This window comes from Pleurodeles waltl, chromosome 4_1 (genome assembly GCF_031143425.1).
Source record: "Pleurodeles waltl isolate 20211129_DDA chromosome 4_1, aPleWal1.hap1.20221129, whole genome shotgun sequence".
Classification (NCBI taxonomy): domain Eukaryota; kingdom Metazoa; phylum Chordata; class Amphibia; order Caudata; family Salamandridae; genus Pleurodeles; species Pleurodeles waltl.
Window position 1 is genome coordinate 871,058,686 of NC_090442.1, and position 20,884 is coordinate 871,079,569.

Sequence of the window (20,884 nt, forward strand, 5' to 3'; positions counted from 1 at the left end):
GTGTTTAATTAAGCAATACAGTAGATGACAAATCGTTATAAAAGAGGCCCATCAAGCACACCACGAAAAATGGGATGGTTCTTCCCAGTATATGTAAATAATGTGTATATATTTAGAATGTGTTTACATAAATCACAATTACAGGCAGTCCCAACAATAAATTAAATTGCTATATGTTTTCAAATTAAATTTAAGACCTGTTAAAAATGATTTTATACTATATATGTTCTATCTCTGCCATTGCTAGTATGTACTCAAAAGTTGCAATATTTTTGTTCATTTCATCTAAAGATGGCTTTTGGTATTTTAAATTTGATTAAATAAAAACATAAACATTACTAAGATTAAAGTGATGTATATATTAAAGTGGTAAATTTTAAAATTGCAAAAATGTTGACTTTTGAAATATTTTTCACATTCAATATATTAAAATATCTCTATTTATACTGACTAGGATCTAATAAATCGATTGCAAGAGATAATTGAGTCGGAAAAAAAGTCTTTTGAAGAACAGAAAGAAAAAGAAAGACAAATTGTTGAAAAAGTCCAGTGCAAAGCAGCAACAATAATCCAAGCAAGATTTAGAGCATTTTTGTCCTACCGAAAATATGCTCCTAAATTAAAAGAATTGAAAGCAGAAAATGAAAGGAGAAAAGAACTCCAACTCAAAATGGATAAGGAAAAGAAGGCAGCCGAAGCAAAAATTAAACAAAGGCTGGAGGAGAAGAAGCGAAAGGAAGAAGAAAAGAAACGGAAAGAGGAAGAGGAAAGGAAACGCTTTGAAGAAGTTAAACAGCAAGAAAGTCTGAAGATCGAATTGCGGCGCTTGGAATATGAAAAGAAGAAAGAAGCAGAGCGGCAGAGACTTGAAAAAGAAAAACAAGTAAAGCTGGAGGAATTGAAGCAAAGTGAAGAGAGGAAGCAAAAAGATGACAAAGTTGCCAGGAAACATTTGGAAGAAAATGAAAGCCACATGGTAGTAAATCATTCAACCTTAGAAACCACCACAGAACAGGAAAGTGGCCAACATCATAATGTTTGCAAGAGGGATCAAATGCTTGGAAAGAAACTTGTAAAGAAAGTTTGGGAAGGAAAGAATGAGAAAAGGAAGCAAATAGGAAATGAATGTTTTGAGAGCCAAGAAACGGGAATTATGAATTTATGGATAGAGAAACAACTCATACCGACGGAACACAACAGTGAGCAACACAAAAAAACGTCTCTGATGGAAGGAAGCTCAGTAAAGGAGCCCGTTTTAGAAGTAATACTACCAAGCCACAAAATCAAAACTGATTCCAAAGCTGAAGAACCTGTGGCAGGAGACAGCAAGCTTAATATTTCCTCTGATGAAACAATTCCTCAAATCAAAGAAACAGAGCAGAGCCAACACGTTGGGACTGTTGAGCCTAGCGATGAAGTTGCTAATATGTGTCAATCATTCAGGTCTGAAGAAGTCAAAGGTGAGGATGTTCTTTCCCCTTCCCTTTTTACTCTAAGTACAGAAATTCCAGGAATAAAGTATAAGGAGACATGTAATCCCCATTCTGAAATAAATGATCAAGTACTCCAACGATCTAATTATAAACTGGTGCTTCCAGATCACATTGAAGAAAAGCGGCTAACATGGATGAAAAACTGCATCCCATGGTCTAAGGTGTTAAGTGAAAATCAAAGAAAGAAAGTGATGAAAAAAAGTAAACCAAGAAAAAGCTCTGCTGCTAACAAACTGCCTCCTTTGAATCCAGAGGTCATTCTTAAGACAGGACCTTGGCATGTCTTAAAGCAGGTATGTCTCTTTAAAATTGTTTATTTTTCCTGCTTGCTTGGTGAAGTATTTATCATAGCAACATCACAAAACAAAATAAAATGATGGACGGAGTGTTGAAACTTTTCAAACACTCACCCCCAGTCACGGATCTGGGTTTAATCCATCGTTATTTTGCTCGCCACGTCACCCCAGTTTGGACCCAGCCATATGCAAATCAGCCTTGACTCTGTTCCCCATGGGAACAGTCCAGCCCGAACTGCTAGGCCAGGTCCTCCCTGGAAAGGAAACCAGCATCCTGGAATCAAGCTAGCCTGGCTGAAGAAGGGTGATACCCTGAAACCGGTCCCAGGATGCTTGTTTCCGGTCCAGGGAGGACCTGGCCTGGCAGTTCGGGCTGGACTGTTCCCATGAGGAACAGGGTCAAGACTGATTTGCATATGGCTGGGTCCGAACTGGGGTGGCATGGTGAGCAAAAGAACGATGGATTAAACCCAGATCTGTGACTGGGGGCGAGTGTTTGCATTGTCAGCACTCCGTCCATCATCCTTTTGTGTTACTGAAGTATTTATCATGCCAGTATTAGGAAACTGAAACTGTTAATTTTCTTATGCCCACCCAAACATTTGCTTTGTTTGTTGCAGCAAGCAAAAACCAGTGCAGGCGGGTTCCTCCATACAATCCTCCTTTCTTTTACATTCATGCTCATCATTTCTCCGCTGCTGGATTTTTCATAGATTCATAAGCTTCATTCATTCTCCATTATAATGCTTGGAGTCCCATTATAACCTTCAAAAATTCAAAAAACTAAATCCTTTAATAAAGGCCTAAATGTCATTTCGGGAACCAAATAATCATACGGAAAAAGGCCCAAACTTCAGCCAGTCAGCTTCCATCACCCAAACACCATTCCTTCTCAGGGGCCACCATATCTCAGATTCTCTACTTTGTCATGTGAAAGGAAGTCCCATCACAGCTCTCCTCTAGCTAATACAAGATATTAAATTACTGATCTCTGACTGGATTTTCATCTCTACTGGCACTCTCCATTTGGGCGCTGTTGTCTGAAATTCACTTCAGCATGGAAGCAAAAAAGGTGTTTTAGTAGCCTTCAACTCCTGGGGAAAGGAGAGACCGCATGTTAAAGATCTCCACAAGGAGTACAATTGCTCTTCTATCCTCCCTCATAAGACCGAAGTCTGCAAGAGTTGCAGGAAATTTTATGCAAAAACCTTAAGTGATTGTGAAGGCCATCTTTTGAGGTTGCTTAAAAAAAGCTAGAGCTGATTACTCACCATTTTCACAGAATTATTGACATAATTCTGCTTTATCTAAAAAGCCTCAAAAGCATTGTTTTGATCAAAGTATGGCATCAAAATCAGAGACTTCCTCTGATAACCTATCCTCTGTATCCGGGGTGCCCTCACATGAGGCCCTAAAAATATTCGACAGAAAGCTGGAAGCACCAGCAAAACTACTTTATGAGGTGCTGACTAATTTAAGCACAGCCTGCTGCTTCATCTGCAACACCACTACCAGCTAAGTGGGATCACCATCACTGACCTTTCCATCACGATTATCTCTTTGTTGATTACCTTATCGACTACATACATTTCATAGATTGATATGCTTTTATCATCCCTGTCATTAAGCTGAGAGATTCACAGCAGATATAGTGAGTAGCACAATGATAAACATGGCCAGAAAGGCTTTATCATGGTCACAACACTAGTCTATTTTAACTGCATGTCGTGTGTGAAGGGAGTTCCCTGAGCTCTGGTCCGTCAGTCACAGTTAAGTTTACTTTTTCTAATTCTTTATGCATTAGTGAGACATTTGTCAGTGTCTCTTCAGATTCCTGAACTTGAACAAACCATGTCTGACCATGTCTGAATCCTCCCACAAAAGGTGTTTTCTGACCATGTGAGACTTGAGGCAGAAAGAGCCTTCAGTCTGAGGATCCTCAGAAGAAGTGTATACAGTGCCTTTATCCTGTTCATACGGCAAAGGACTGCAAGATCTGTAGAACCTTTTCTACAAAGACTCTTAAAGATAGAGAGGCTAGACTGTTATTGTAGCTCAAAACTCTGACTGCTCTCAAAAGGCCACATCTGAAGAAAAATCCTCACCCTCTGAGGAACGACCAGAAAAGTAATTTAAAAGTCCACAAGAAAGGGCAGCCCAGTCTTCATGTGGTGCTTCTGGCTGTAAAAATCCCCACAAAAGCACTTTACAAGTCCTCCTCTGATCCAGCTACTCCTAAAATGCAGGTATCCATGGAGTCAGAGAGAAAACATAAATATCAACATCTTTACTTTCAACAAGGCCACCACTGGTGTCACTGTGGACAAGACAGTTGTCACCAAAGGTGGCAGTACATCCATTGACTGAGTCCGCTAAATTGCTGTTTACCAGAGCACCATTGATAAGAACACTGTTGTTGATGGGGAAACACCGTCCACAAGAAGAAAGTCTGCAACAACACTATTGGCGAAGGAGTCATGGACAGTGCTAACCATGGCTTTATCCAAGACACAATCAACTTTCACTGCACTGAACACAATGACAATGCTATTTGAGAAGACCAGATATGACAAAACCAAAAACTAAAATTAACCCTAAATTTGTAAAGAGACATTCTAATGGTGCTCATGCCAGTGCACACCTTACCAAGTAAGATAGCAACTTATCTACCACAACATCTACTGGATACAGAAGATTGAGAGTATTATGGGTCCTTCGTACCCGAAGAAAGTCACACAATTTAAGGTGAAATACCAAGGTCCAGAAAAAGACTACGAGGTTGTGGAGAACATATTTTTCACTGATACTGGTCACATAGAGAATCCAGAAGCAAGAGGTTCTTGTCAACATTTCAAGGAGTTTCGTGATGATGATGGTTGACAATAGAGATATGATACATGGGTCAATCAGCATATGAGGTATCTAAGGATATCTATACAGAAAAGATCCTGAAAACACAGACCACAGTAATGGCAACTAATTGCAAGACACAATCAGAAGTGTAAGGTGCCAGAAGACACACCCGTGTCTCTAACTGGTCACCCAGTGCATGATCAGTTTTGCTGGCTGCTCAGAAACGCTCCTGAATCCGACATCACTATGTACTGTACCATGTAATAGAGAGGGCAGAAGTCTTGACATTTGTTTTTCTATAAATGCAGCGACCTCCGTAAGAGTCTGTAACTCTTTGGCAATACTTGCCAGATATGGCTGTCAAATATGGTCTGATGTTTTATACCATATCTAGGGCGCTTTTCCAACCCCAAAAAAGCTGAAGTGAAATCTACTTTGCGTGAAGGAGAAGGGAAGTCTTCAGCAATAATTGAAATGGCACTGGACATAGTCTCAACTGAATTTAGGTGGCTTGCAGGGGCAGCTGTTTTCAGAAGGGAAGGCTGGCTATAACCTACTTAATTCAGGCCAAAAGTGCAAAGCAGGTCTTGGCATGACAGATACAGAAACTCCAATATCTTTGTGGGTGTTTCAACACAGGCACTCACAGGCCATTTGAATTATTTGGAGTAGACACCTCATCATCTGTAGAGGTAGTTACCAGCCCTGTAGGTATCAGTAGTATAACGCTTCTCAGCAGGTGTACCACAAAACTTACCTACAGCTTTCTTTATAGGACTGTACCATCTGTGTCCTCACCCTCACATCACGCAGGAAATGCAGACATGGTCGATCTGATTCCTTATTGAATGGTCTGGTGATACCCATATTGTGGTATGTATTCTTTAGTGTGGAAATAGACTACCACCAGACTGTTCAGGGCACAGAGATCTGTGAGCCTTTCACCATTCTTGTTCATGTCACCAAGGCCATATTTGCCAGTGACTCCTTCAAACCCAGTCCAATCACTTCCAGTCGTGACATTGAAGTCCCCATTCAGTTTACTGCTGTCTCTCAAGGTATTTCTCCAGGATGGTCTGGAGTCTGTTGCAAAGTTGTTCTTTTTCCTCTTCATTTCTGTCATTTGTAGTTGTAGAGCACTGAATAACGTTCAAGTTGATCCTCTTTTTCTTTGTGTGGATGGTCGTTGTGATGATTCTGGGACTGTGGGATTTCCATCCAGTCCGAGCTCTGTTGGCTTCTGGGGTTAGCATTCTCTGAGTGTTTGGGGTGTTCTCTTCCTTATGTACAGAATACAGCAGCATTTCTCCTGGAGCCAGTCTTTTCTTTTCAGACCATATCCATCTGGTCTCACTGATGCCAATCAGGGCAAGGTTGTATTTTTTCAGTTCTGCTGCCACTTGGATTGTCTTGCCAGCCTTGTACATGGTACTCACGTTCCATTTCCTGATGGTGATGGTCTTGGTTGAAAGCAGGTGGATCAGCTTTGTGGCTTCCTGGAGATCTTGGCTTTCACCACAGGGCATCACAGCTGTCCTTGTATAAGCTTTCTCTCTCTCGCTCTAAGGCCAAGATGTTTTTTGGTTGATGATTCTGTAGCTAGGATTTTTTTACAATGGTGGGGTAGCTATCCCCATGCATAACCCTCCTCCTTTCGCAGCTGGGCTTGGCACCAGCCATGGCAGAGTTGTGAGAGTGCTGAGAGGATTGGACGTGTTGTGAGACCATCACATTGTTGTGGCCAGGCTAAAGGTAGAGCTAGAGCTGCAGGTATTGAACCAAATAACCAACACCAGCAATATAACACCACCCTCCTCAAAGATGCACAGAAATACATTGAGTACTCAGTCACCCTCAGTAAAAAGCCTCAATTCTTGCAAGAACTAGAATACGACGGAGACCCAGGAGAAATCCAGTGGGAAAAGGTCAAAGAAACAGTGACTTCAACCTGCCAGGAGGAACTGGGTCCCAAAAAACATCAGCATAAAGAATGGATCTCTACCGAGACTCCCCATTAAATCCAAGAGAGAAAGGAAAAGAAAGCTGCAGTTAACACCAGCTGAGTAAGAGCAGAAAAAGCAAAAGCTCAAGGTGAGTACACCAAAACCAACAAGGAAGCAAAGAGAACTTTAAGAGAAGACAAGTAGATTCATCAGTGTTCTTGCCACAGAAGCTTGGGAAGCAGAAGCCACAGAAACTTGAAAGACCAGTAAAGACAAAGCTGGGAAAGCAAACATATTTAACAAAGGATAACAATGAAGATAGGTGGAGCACTTTGAAGAACTGCTGAACCAGCCTGTGCTGCAGTTCTACAAAAACATACAGCCAACTGACAAACTTGCCAATCAACTGCAGCAGACCCCCTAAGAAAAAAATTCAGCAAGCCATCAAATGTCTGAGAAATGGGAAGGCAGCAGTGTAGTGAATCCTAGTTTGTTTTAATGGGATACAAGAGTTAGCTTAGCCTTTGGATTGCCGACTTGTGCCCCCATCATCTAGTGACCTTTACCCAACTTAGCTTGCTCTGTTTTAGTGCATTTATTTAATTAAATCTTTTAAGATGGCTGCCTTGTTTCATAAGAATCATCAGGAACTCTAACGAGGGAATGGCCTGCAAGATAGTCCATGGAGGACAATTCACGGAGGCCTTCCAAGTGAGGACCCCGAAAGGTTTGTTTGCTTTTTCTCTTCCTGCTGGCCATAGAGTAGATCTTGAATCCACAGCATGGAGAAGAATTGGGATCACCAGCACACCTTGGACTCAGATTGATGACCTGGACTTTGCAGACAACCTCGCCCTAGTCTCCATTACCCTTCTGCAGATGCCAGAAAAGACTGACAATGTGGTAGCCACATCAGCACAACTTGGCTTCATTCAATTTGGCATTCATTCAGCTTTAGAAGATCCGGAGCTCCAAGGACTTAACGCTGCAAACCAATATCAGACTTCTTACCACCAACGTAAAATCAGACCTTCTACAAGGAGCAGAAACTTTGAGGACAGCAATTACCACCACCAACAAAGTCCAGACCTTCATCGACATCTGTCTGAGGGAAATCCTCCATCAGCAGCAAAGACCTATGGCAGCAGTCTTTGCAAGTCCCTGCTTATGAAGAAATCATGAAAAAACGCTGGGGCTGGGTATGTCAAACCCTCTGGAAGCCTGCATCATACACCACCAGGCAAGCCTTGACTTGGAACCCTCAAGTGAAAACACTTGGCGGTGAGGCCTTGTGGTTGACTGCACAGAGATGGTATACACTTGGAGCCAGATTGAAAAAAAGCTCATAAAATAGATGGCTGGAGAGTCCTGGTTGATGACATATGCCCACGAGGGGTAGTTGGTATAAGTAAATAATGTGTGTCCTATCCTAATCAGCCACCACCCCTAAAGAGAGGATGAAAATGAATCTCAGGATAGTGAAGGACCAAGAAGTCAGTGACCGCAGATGGCACTGGTCATGAAACATCTCATTGCTCCCATAGGAGGAAAGATCTCACTTCATCAATGAGTGGGCGATCATTTCATTAGATCATTAGGTGTTGGATCTTGTACAATCTGGTCACACTTTGTTTAGAAGCCTTCAACAACATCAAAATATTCATCTATTGCAGAAGGAATGTGTGATAGAGATGGACCCGAAATCCAATGAAAATGTAGACTTTTAATCTTGTTTTTCCTGAGAAGGAAAAATCGGGAGAGAGGACTTGTATATTAGAACTTCAAAACCAAAGCATGTATCTCGAAAAGCGAAGATTTTGCGTGGCATCTGTACTGGAGTTTCGGCTGCTTCTCCAGAACAATGGTTTTAAGACATCTTTATACACAGGTTGTGTATTTTCACATCCCAATTCACCCGCTCATTGCAAATACTTAAGATACAAAGTGGCCCGTCACAATTATCAGTTCAAGATCCTCTCCTTTAGCCTCAAAACTACACCAAAAATATTCACAAGGGGCGTGGCCAAATGCCAAGGAAAATGGGCACTTTCTAAAGTGGCTCCAAACACCCACTAGCCTTATCCCTACCTGACGGTGCCATACCAGGGAATTAAAAGCGGCGGCGTGTAGTGACTGAAGAGCTTATTGCACGGCTCCGCACTACTCTGGAGCCGACAATTGCAATGCGGCCTGTGTGCCGCAGTGGATTTGTGGCCTTGCATGCGGCGCTAGGGGCAGTGGTGCAACGCAGGAGAGACGACACAGAGAGACTTGCCGATTTCCCCCCCCCCCCCCCCCCCCCCTAATCCGGTGAAGGGAGGTGAAAGAGTAGCAGGGACCTGTGATTCAAATCGGGTCCAAGGTACGCTCATTTAAAGCCCGGGACTGCCTGCACCCTTTTATAAATACTGATAGGTGAACAGAGACAGGCAGCGACCTTCCCTTAACACTGCTGAACACCACCTGGAAGTGGTGTAATGTAATCAGAGCCTATGCTGGGATTTAAGATCAGCACCTGCCTGGCCTCCCTCATTATATTTCGAACTGCGGTTTGGGTCCTGTTGGACCCTGAAGACTAGACCGCTGAAACTGCTAACGCCCCGGGCCTCTCTCCGCTTGCCGTGGCCTGAAAATTCCTTCGCTCAGAAGCAGAGCTGCAAATACCCTGGCAGTGAGCCTAACTGTGCCACAATATTGGAGACCCACTGCAGTGCCCCAATATATCTTAACCTTTTTCTCATGCCTATCCACCTCTGAGCTGTTACTTTAATAATGAGGCTTACGCAAAACAGCCTAGTGAAGTATCACACACCCTGAGAGATCTCTCTACTTGACGGCACAGCCATCTTCACCTCAATGGCAGCTCCTTAATTTAAAAAGGGAACTCTGAATTTTGGTAGCTCGAAAGAAACTGGAATGAAATGCAAAATGTTGGGATGCAATGATAAAAGCTATAAAATCTAATGATGTTAGGACATTTTGGAGGCTGGTACAATGTGGGGCAGGTTAGTTGCAATGGCGGTCCCTGGGGCAGGTGGAAGAGGACGTGTGAGTAAAATTTCTAGAGGAGGCCTGTGATCACTGTGTCCCGACAGAACAGAGCCCCACCACTTTCAGTATTGATAGGGAACAAAAGATGGGATTTTTGGAGCCAGTAATCAAGGAAACTATTGAGAGGATAAAGCTTACAAGGGCTGCTGGCCAACATATTGTGCTGGCAGTGGTAATAAAAGCCAATACTGTATGGTGGTCCGTGCTGTTTTACACCCTCTTTCAGGAAATTGTGGCAACCAGAAGATTTCTATACAGTTGGAAAGGGGCAGTGATTAAACCATTCCATAAAAAAGGTGACTATACCCTCCAGGGAAACTACATGCGAATTGATTTGTTGAACGTAGGTGTTAAGATTGTTTCCATAATTTTATTGGAAATGATTAAGGAGTGAGCGGATGTAAACTCTATCATACTCCAGGAGCAGGGTGGTTTCAAGGAGAATCACTTGACGATTGATCACTGTTTTCATTTGTGGGACATTGCAAAGAAATCCCTAGAGCAGGGCGGGGCACTTTATTGTTACTTTGTTGATTTTAACTCTGCTTTTGACTCAGTTGATCGTGTATTGCTGTGGGAGGCATTAAAGGGATATGGGATCCCAAAAGGCCTGCTTTTAATTCTGCAGGAACTCCACAGTAACAACAGGGCCCAAGTGGAGCTGGAAAGTGGGGGTCATTCTCGAGTAAAGCTAATTTAAGAAATGGCCTTAGGTAAGGGTGCGTATTGGCCCCAACATTGTTTTACCTGTTTCTGGCCGATCTTCCCAAGGTTTTAAGCCTGTCTAATGCTTTTAGCCCTAAAATGAATGGTAGACATATTAGTTGTCTCTTATATGCGGACGACTTAGTGATTTTCGATCAGACATGAATCAGACTACAACGAAAATTGAATATTTTCCGAGATTACTGCATTAAGAAAAAAAAGAAAATAAATATTTAAAAAAACAAAGTGCTCCAAATAGGGAACCATTGGAAGAGTATGAGATGGGAAATGAATAAAGTTAAAACCGAGAAAGTGAATAAATATAAATATCTAGGGTTATGGTTTTTGCACAGTTTATGTTGGAATGACCACCTCGCCTCTTCTCAAGATAAGGCATTAGTATCAATAGCGGGGCTTAGGAAATTTCACAAACAATATACAGGGCCTTCTCTTCTACCGGTACTGCAGGCTTATCAAGCCATGGCAAGACCGCAGTTCATGTATGGGGTGGAGGTGGTGGGTGTAGGGGGTAAAAAGAGCTGGAATCTGGAAGAAGGAAGGTGTTTGAAAAAGCTACTCTGCCTTCCATCCTCCTCCATGGCGCAGGCTGTTAATGTAGAGACAGGTTTATTAGGATCGACCCAGCTCGCTTGTGTAGAGATACTAACATTTTGGAGAAGAATTGATAATGCGGGACATAAAAAATCTCCCTGTTATTCAAAAAGGAGCTACTACAAAGTGGAGAAGGCACAGGGAGTAAGAGGAGGAATTCAGGCGTACGTCAGGGCATTAAAAATACAGGTAACAAAGGGTATTGATGAGATTGGAGTAAGTAAGGCAGAGTTTAAACGATTATTTAAACAGGTCTTTAGGGACGAGGATCTTTTGTACCTGAGTAATAAATGTTCAGTCTTACATTTACTGAATTCCTGGGAAAACGATGACATTTTCAACTTATTTGGAAAAGATTCCGAACAATAATATGCTACAAAGTATATTAAGGTTTCAATGTGGATTAAACCTAGTCTTTATGAAAAGGAATCGGGGGTTCAGCTGAAGGGAAAATCTGCCAATGTGGCCTTATTGTAAAAATGAACTCTCTTCATACTCTGGTAGACTGTTTGTGGTTTTTACCCTAACGGGTGAAGTACCTAAAGCCTATATTTTTTAAAATATGGTATTAGAGATGGGAGACAATCTATTGATCTATTGATGGACATGAGAATCTTAGATGTGACGTGTGCTGTGGGTCGATTTTTAATTTCCGTTGGTACATCTTTAAAAGATAATAATGTGATTTATTTACCAGGTTGAGGGGAAAAATATTTTATATAACAAAGGTTTTGTTCACTGTGGTTTTATATGGTTGGGATATGTTTTATTGTATTTTGTGTTGCAGTATTGAATTGTGCATATTGCAATTCTTATGTGATAAAGTGTTTTAAAAGCTATATCCTAAATAAACATATGTTTTTGACTGACTGACTCAGTGGCCCCATAAATTCCGGGAAGAGGGGGTAAAAGTTAGTGGCGGTCTACATCCCCCTGTATTTGAAATTTGTGACTGGACATTGCTATCAGAGTAGTTCATACAGGGTGTGTTACACTAGCCTGCGGCTGGGATCAATAGCCTTAAAGGGGACACAGGAAAACCAACAGGTCACAGGGTTGAAGCTGACTGTCCGCTGGCAAGCGGAAAATACTGGGGTAACACTTCTCTATCTCTGATTACTCCCCCTCTAATGCAAAAGACAGTGACTGGCGGTAAAGAGGCCTGCTTTACTCATCAAACTAAGCTGGAAAAATGCGATTGACACAAGTGGAGAACTTGATCACTACTCTCACAGCAGATATTGTGGCCCTGAAAACCAAAAGTCAGTGAACTCCAGGCCGGTGCAAAAACTTTAGAGTAAGGAATGGAGGATTTTGAGGGCTGATGGAACAACATTTCTATTATTGCATTCCCGGAGTGGTCGGCGGGCAAGTGAATCTTTTTGTGGAAGACCTCATACTTGAATTGCTACTACCTAGAGGCCTCCCTAGCTATTTTTCAGTAGAACGTGCCCATCCGATCCCAAGCACTCCACCCAAACGGGGTGCACCACCGCCCCCTATAATTGCACGAATCGTCAACTACTGTGACCGAGATGGCATATTGCAGACAGCTCATGGTGCTCCATCTCTCTGCATCACATTTTTTGAAGACTTCACACTGAAAGTCCAAAGACTGAGACACAACTTCCTGGGAGTCAAGAAGGCATTAAGGGCCAAATGTACGAAGCCTGTTTGCATTTCTTAATGGTCCGAATCACTATTTCGGGCTGTTAGGATATACAAACTGGGCTTTTCTTAGGTACAAAGTCCAGTAAGGAATCGCAAATTGCAATTTCTACCTTGTAGATATCGCAGTTTGCGATTCCCAGAATAGGAAATGGCACATAGGGATTTCCTATTTCTGTTTCCTATTCTGATGTACCATGCATTTCCTAAAAGCGACTTGGGCATTTAGGCAATGCAATTACCATTAACTTGAAGTCGATGGTAACCAGGTGCAATTTTAAAAAAGCATCCCAAAGTGCTTTTTATTAAAATTGCATTAGAGCACACACATACCCATATGTGTGGTCTACAGGTGCACCTCTATTTTTGAGGTGCACCAAGGGGGGCCATGTCCACCCTTGGTTCTGCATTTCCTAAATACAAAACTGGCCCATTGACTCAAATGCAACGGGCTTTCTTAATAGCGATTCCTACTTTGAAATAGGTATCTTAGTACATAGCATTTTGATTTCTTAAATAGTGATTTCTATTAAGTCGCTATTTAAGACATGCAAAATTGCACTTTCGTACATCTGGCAATTAGAGATCAAGAAATAAAACACTCAGTGATTTTCCCAGCAAAGCTATTAATAGCAGCAGAAGGAAAGACCTGGTACTTAGAAAAATCTGACGAAGTGTGGGACTGGGTGGAAGGCTGGAGAAAAGTTGGAAGCTCTAAATCGCAACCCAGGCCAGGTCAGAAGCAGCATGAATCTAACACTGCCGAGCCACGAGGTGACACTGAAGCCTCGCAATGGCATCATCATGCCTCACTGGAACAGTTATCCTCAATTGGAGCGAAAACAGTGCCTCCTAAAGGGAGAACATGGGGAGCTGCACCTTACCGAGGCAAAGTCATTCACCAATGTGACCATATGGTACTCGATTACTGGCCTTAGTGCTCCTTACCCCTGACTATGTCAGGAGATTGTTATGGAGCTGGAGAGGTGACCGAGAACTGAAATGCAACTTCAGTAAAACGTTTCCTTTTATGGGGGAGATGAGTGGGTGAACACTTGGAGTTGGTTACAGCCACCCACTGTTACTAAGATGTTCTAGGGTGACAGGTGCTCTGCAAAGTTGGGGTGGAGGGCAGTTCAGAGTTCACCATGCAGGGAGTGGGGGAGGTTGAATTAGAGTGCTATTTGTTGGTTCTATTTTATGCTTTTTGTCTGAGTATTTCATGCTTTTTGTCTGAGTATTCACTGCACATATCATATGAACCACTTCCAAGAAGGGTGAACCTCCCCCTATACCAACAACCACCTAAATTTAGACAGTTGACTGCACAGTCTTACACGCCCATCCACAAATGGCTGTCTCGATAAATGATTCAGTCCTTGAATTGCTTTCCTGGAATAGAAATGGGCTAGGGGATAAAATCAAACTCAGGGTTATCTTACAATATATTAATAAGCAATCCCCTGAAATAGTCCTCCTTCAGGAGACACATCTCAAGGGAAACACGTCAGGCCTTGAACCAATGGGGATACAAAATAATTGTCCACGCTGTATACTCTACTGGCTCAAGAGGAGTGGGCATGCTCATACGAAACACACTATCCCTTATGATCCAAAACACCTGGTTGGACGCTCAGGCTGCTATGTTTGCAATCTCTGGACTAAGAGAAGATCACTGATTAACAAAGTGTTCGTACCCATTCCCCCAAGGATGCAAGCACTCGCATTCCCAGAGCGTAGTACACTACTCCTTTGTCTTCCAGAGGGTACACTACTGATGGGTGTGGACTTGAGTATGGCACTTGATGACGAGGTCCACACTAGCGGCCCAGGCAGATCAAACTGTACAACACATGCTTAGTCCAAAGCAGAGAGAATATAGGGACATAGCTACCAATGCGGCCTGGATCAGTCACCTTGGAACTCAGTACTGACTTTATGAAGTCTGAGATAGAGCAGGTGAACTCCTGCTCACCAACAAGCATGGCTCAACAAACATGAAAGGGCAAATCAGCGGGTCCTAGAGATACAGACGGACACAGGTGAACATGTAAATGAAGGTAGTATAGGCTTTTTATAATTACTATGCCTAACTGTATTTTGCGGCGGCTGCTGCTGCTGCTGCTGCTAGAGCAGAGGACTCCCATTAGTTTTTGGCAGACCTACAGCTCTCAAGCCTATCCCCCTAGGACAGGGCTCTACTTGAGGGTGACCTCACTGAAGAAGAAATAGTGAGAGCTGTAAGTGAATTGAATTCTGGTAAGGCAATGGGCCCCAATAGGATCCCCAATGAACTCTAAAATGTAAAAGCTGTGAAGGTTGCTCCATTTCTGCTTAAAATGTTATTGAAAGTCGCGCTTCTGGATCTTTTCCTAAAGATCAGCGACTGGCCAATAACGTGGTCACTCACAGAGATGAGAAACTGCCCGATGACTGCTTCTCCTATCGACCAATTTCCTTTTAAAATGCTGAGGTCAAGATATTGGCTAAAGTCTTGGCTACCCGCCTGGTGTAGACGAATGTAACTCTTATTCACCCCGATCAGTCTGGCTTTATGCCTGGAAGAAATACAACTCGTAATCTGCAACGCCTCCATGGTGTTCTGGGCAGAGCAGCATACTTGCGAGAGGACACTGTGGGCTTGTCGCTTGATGCCAGGATGACCTTTCAAACTGTTGAATGGCCTTATAGGTTTGAGGTGTTGCATAATATGAGCTTTGGCCCATGATGCCTAAGCTGGGTAAAATACTATATATGGAACCATTGGCCCGGGTCATGGTCAATGGGGGCATGTCCCCAGTATTTCAGCACAAGTGTGGCACTTGTCATGGTTGTCCACTCTCAACTTTAATGTTTGCGCTCAGTCTGGAGCCTCTAGCTGCCTCAATCTGACAAGACCCCCTACTTCGAGACCTGGAATAGTCACAGGACTGGGAGGACAGCATCTGACCACTCACCTACACTTGACACAATTATGCAAATACTTACCCAGTTCGGGACCTACTCTGTGTATACTATTAACTGGAGGAAGTCCTTAATGTATATCCTCCACGGTGATGTGCCGCATCTGCCACGTGACTGTGAGATCAAAGTGGTATGAGAAGGATTCCGATATTTGGGAATATATGCTAACATTAACCCCTTGTATGTCAATAATTTAATGCTGCCACTTATTATGTCTAAGGCAGTATGTTCAGCACTAGAGGGACACTACCCCTCTCGTTGCTTGGAAGAGTAGCCCTATTCAAAATTATGCTGCTACCTCGCTTTCTATATACGTTGCAAAATACTCCCTATCCAGTTCCGTAATCTCATTTTAAGGAAATTAAGAGTGACGTTCATATGATGCTTTGGAATGGGGCCCGCCATGAATTGCAATCCGAAAGCTGATGAGATCTTGGTAAGACATTGGTCTCCCAGACGTTCAGAAATACTACTGGGCAGCGTGGTTAGCGATGATCTATTTTTGGATGCTTTTTCCAATGACTGAGCCAGAGTGCCAGATTGATAGACTGGCAATGCTCCCAGGGGCTTACCTAAGGGCAGTATATGGTGGAAGGAATCCCTCAGCTTTTACAGGCCCTACTGTAGTGACTTTGTATATCTGGCACTAGGCTGTATGAGTGGTTGGATTGGAAGATAAAATAACATAGGCTACCCCCCTTTGGGACACGGCAAGGTAAGGTACCTTTGGCACACAAACTGGATTTGCAATGTGGGATCTCATTGACCTGTCAAAGGTGGGAGACTTGAGGGTGCAGGGAGTTGTTACACCTTTGTTGGCTCTACAAAAAGAATATCAACTGGCACCCACCGAAACTTATCGCTATCTACAAATAAGTCCTCATCTTCGGACCATCCCCCTCTGCCTGGGACGACTCCTGGTGGCCCCCTGCTCTGGGCACCGCCCCAAAGCCCACGGACCACGCACGCAACCTGGGCTTCATCCTGGACTCCTCCCTCACGATGACCAAGCAAGTCAACGCCGTCTCATCATCCTGCTTCAATACCCTGCACATGCTCCGAAAAATCTTCTGGTGCATCCCCACCGAAACCATAAAAACTGTCACCCAGGCCCTCATCACCAGCCGACTGGACTACGGGAACGCCCTCTACGCAGGAACCACAGCCAAACTACAGAAAAGACTCCAGCGCATACAGAACGCCTCGGCACGACTCATCCTGGACATCCACAGCCACATCTCCGTCCACCTAAGAGACCTGCACTGGCTCCCCATCAGCAAGAGGATCACGTTCAGGCTCCTCACCCACGCACACAAAGCCCTCCACGACATGGGCCCCAAATACCTCAACAACCGCCTCACAATCTACACACCCACCCGCCAGCTTCGGTCCGCTAGCCTCGCTCTCGCCACTGTCCCACGGATTCGCAGAACCACCACCGGGGGAAGATCCTTCTCCTACCTAGCGGCCAAGACATGGAACTCCCTCCCCAACCACCTGCGGCTGACCCAGGACCATCTCTCCTTCAGGAAGCAACTCAAGACCTGGCTTTTCGAGCAGTAGCAGCACCCCCCCTCCCAGTGCCTTGAGACCCTAGCGGGTGAGCAAATCGCTTTACAAATTCTTTAATTGATTGATTGAATACACCATGCACTACAGAAGGCTCTGCCAGGGGGCACAATACTCCCGGAAGATAGACTGATTGATACATATATGCCTTGTAAAGCAATCTCCCTCACTTATAAAAAATTAATTAATAACTTGCCAGAGACTCTGACCTCCTTGAGGGTGCAATGGAACCTTTGAAGGTCTTGACTGTATGGCCACCTCCCTAGGGGATGCCAAAGCCTCCCCCCGGGAGGTAGCCATACAGTTATGATTCCATTTAGTTACCCTAAAATCTTGCACAGGGCACATTTCTCGAACTATACCCTGGTAAAAATGGGGAGGGCCATGGATGAGAGATGTCAGAGACAATGTGGTCAAATAGCATCCCCTTTACTGGGACAGGCACTCACATATCGTCTGTTGACCAACCTGCTTCTCTGGGAATCATTGGTCCAGTGGGGGAAGAAAAGACAAAGGTCTCATAAACAATTATGGGATAGTGGATCATAACCTCTATTGATATGTGACATCAGATGGCAGTGCCCTGTTCTTTTTATTTGCCTTTGTTGTACTGTTTTTGATGATTTTAACAATAAACAGAAATTTCCAAAAAAGAATATTCATAAAGTGCTTGGTCTTTGTAGCTGCCCATCACAGAAAAAGTTAATTGGGATTTTCCCATAAAGCTGACTGGCTAGTCAGGAGAATTTCTTTTTTTTAAGTAGGCTACAGAATCTAAGGACTGTCTGCAGCTCTTAGACTAGATGGAGCTCACATGAAACAAGGAGAAATCCCCTCTGTGCCCTCGCAGGAAGCCATTCTAGACACAAACCTATCTGGGTGTTCCCATCCAAGGAGGGACTTGTATGCCTCATCACTAAGCAATGTCAAAATTACATTTTTACTGTGTACTTCAGCTAATATTGTTTTCTGATTGATTGCTCAATTTAAATTGAGCTGTGCTCTTTCACTTTTGTGCCTTATGATGGCCCTTCTCTGGCTTTTTTACCTTCCGGTTTATCCTGGTGTCCAAATTATGCCCAGAGTGTAACCTTGTTTCTTCCTGCGAGCAACCCTAGACTGTGGGTTTGACTCGCTCTGATTCTCACATAAGTGTATTTCACCTCCTTTTATACAATTTATTGTGTTTCCCTTACATTGTTTGGGTTTGTCGTTCAGGGCTGTGGTAGGGACTTTACCTGAACAGTTTGTATTGTCAGGTATGTAATTTGCATAATGTGCATCTGGGTGAATGACTCCCCAGCCAAAATTTCTCTGATAATTTTTGTACGTTTACAATGTTAGTATTTTTTTTGGATCAGATAGTCTGTGGCTTCCGTGTCTTCATCACTGCAATACTGATTTCTCAATTGAAGGCAGGATCTATCTTTCCTGTTCACTTGACTTAAAATGTTGGCCATACTCTTCCAATAATTTTTACGGAAAGTCCTTTTCTCTTTAATCCTGCTGAGGCATTTCCAGCCTTTTGAATGTGGTCTTAACATGAGTTTGCCTCATCTTGTTTGCGTGGGGGAACAAGGATGGGGACTGTTTGTCCTGTTGCCCGTATTGGCTTAATTTAGAGACTGTAGTCATCCAGGCAAGAAGGGATTAACGCTACTGCTCAGATGTCATCCTCAATTGTATCAATGGTGCCCTCCCCTCTTCTCCCCTGGCTTGGCAGGCTAGTCTTTGGCCACCAGGGCGATCTACTTTCTCCTCTTCTGTAGTTTATTTTCTCCTCTTGCTGCAGAGGAAGAGTTTCTGGGTCTTTCAGGCCCAGGTTTCTCACATTATAGTATACACCTGGGAATAGCATACTCCTACTGGAATGTGGCAGTAGCAAGCAGCGTTGTAGGTCCCTTCTGGATCTCCGAAGCACCATGGCTGCAGGCTCACCTTCCATCTTCTTTGACAGTAGACTTGTGGAGGCAGAACGCTGGGGCTAGACTAGGGTTTCCCTTCCTCCCACAAGAAGTCCAAAGAGGTCTTCTCCCTCCTCTTGGCTCGCATTGTTAATCTATGTCTTCTGTCTTTAGGCCATCTTCACCCTTCTCTTCGTTTAAATCCTGAATTACAATTCAGTGGAAAGTGGTGTGTGAAGGAAGCTCAAATTCGCATCACTGTCCTCAAACTGAGAACAATCGTTTCTGATGGATACAACTACCTGTGGATTCCTCACCTTATGAATTCGATCCTTGCTCCAGCATCCAACGGAAAGTCTTCTTCCTAGCTGTCTACGTCGACGTCATAATGGCACGGCTCCGCGTGACTCCGTCTGACGTCAGCGTGCCAATAAGAGGTCCCTGTCGGCGTACTAACGTCAGTTTTTCCTTTTTCTGTGCATTCAACTTCAATGGTTTTTCTTCCTGGCCCGTTGGTTACTGTAGCGATCTCTTCAAGTTACAATGTCGCCTCCGAAGAAGTCCGGGTTTAAGCCGTGTACGGAATGCGGGGGTCGGATGTCAGTGACCGACCCCCATTCGGATTGTATTTGGTGTTTGAGCTCTGAGCATGATATGGAAGGCTGTTCTTCGTGCCAGAGCATGAATCTGAAAGCTCTGAAGGAACGAGAAGCGAAGCTCTTCTTGGCTAAGGCAAAGAAGAAGAAACACAAGAAGGTTTCTTCCCACGCTTCTCCCAAGAAACATAAGAAGCGGCATCATCATGACTCTCGGCGCCGTCATGACTCTCTGCGCCGTTCGGAGCGGAGCTGATCGAGGAGTCGTTCGAGGTAGAGGTCTCGTTCGTCACGGCGCCAGAAGACGTGGGAAATGAGTCCTACAGTCACGCCTCAGCCGGAGAGTCCGGGGGTGTCACCGGCGCCTTCAGTCTATGAGGTCACTCAAGGTAGTCCTCGCTTCTCACCGGCGCTGAGGGATCCTGATGTTCCCCAGACGTCTACACAGCAGTACCCAGCGTTCCCGACTCCTGGGACGGATCCGGCCGCATTTTTGAATGCGATGTATGCTGTGTTTCAAGCCATGGCCCCTGCTGGTGCACCGGCGGGTCCCACGGGCCCTTGGCATTCAATTTGGGCTCGCCGGCGTCCTACAGGGCTGCTCCATTCATGCCATTCTGCCCTTCAGAGCCTGGTGGTCCGGTGCCGGGGGTTTACCCTGGCAGGAGTCCTTCGCCTGGGACCGTGGATCCGTCGGCTTCTCGTCCGACTCCTTCTCAGTGCCATCCGGCGTCATTGGTGGCCTCATCCAGACCGGCTCCATCTCCTTCTGCACATTTGGCGTCGAGGAGGTCATCTGCCGACTTTGGGCCGGCTCCGGCGCCGGTTGAGTCCGGGAGCCTTCCGGAACCAATTCAAGGTCTGACATCATCGGCGTCGATGGAGTCCTTGTCGACGCCGGCTCTGGAAACGCATTTAAGATCTCGAAGGAAGGCTTTGAGGCTTCTGGAGGAAGAGGAATACAGAAGGCTTGAGGAAGGTGAGATAGAGCCTTCTGATGATTTCCAAGGACTTGCCACTGCAAGTGGTTTGGATACTTCCCTGGAGTGGGACATTGCTTCTCCGGGGGAGTTTACTGACGAGGCCTTCTCTTTCCATGCTGTGGTGAGGAAGGCGGCTGACTATCTGGATTTGCCTTTGTCCTCGGCAGAAGTCAAAACTAACCTGCTCACAGAGGTTCTTCATCCTTCTTCCTCTAGTGCTGACCCCTTGTTGCCTTTTAATGAGGCG

The 20,884-nt window shown here is 44.3% G+C and overlaps 1 protein-coding gene across 2 annotated transcripts in view; it reads left to right on the forward strand.

The window, feature by feature from the left end:
- The window catches only part of LRRIQ1 (leucine rich repeats and IQ motif containing 1), a 1,566,481-nt gene that overhangs the window by 243,118 nt on the left and 1,302,479 nt on the right, over positions 1-20,884 (forward strand). Inside the window, exons 7-8 of one of the 2 annotated variants that reach the window (XM_069229625.1) lie at positions 455-1,460; positions 1,599-1,786. In XM_069229625.1, the coding sequence (XP_069085726.1) occupies positions 455-1,460; positions 1,599-1,786 (1,194 nt within the window). Of the gene's footprint in view, positions 1-454; positions 1,787-20,884 lie in introns of both variants that reach the window. The other variant, XM_069229624.1, reaches the window with a different exon arrangement.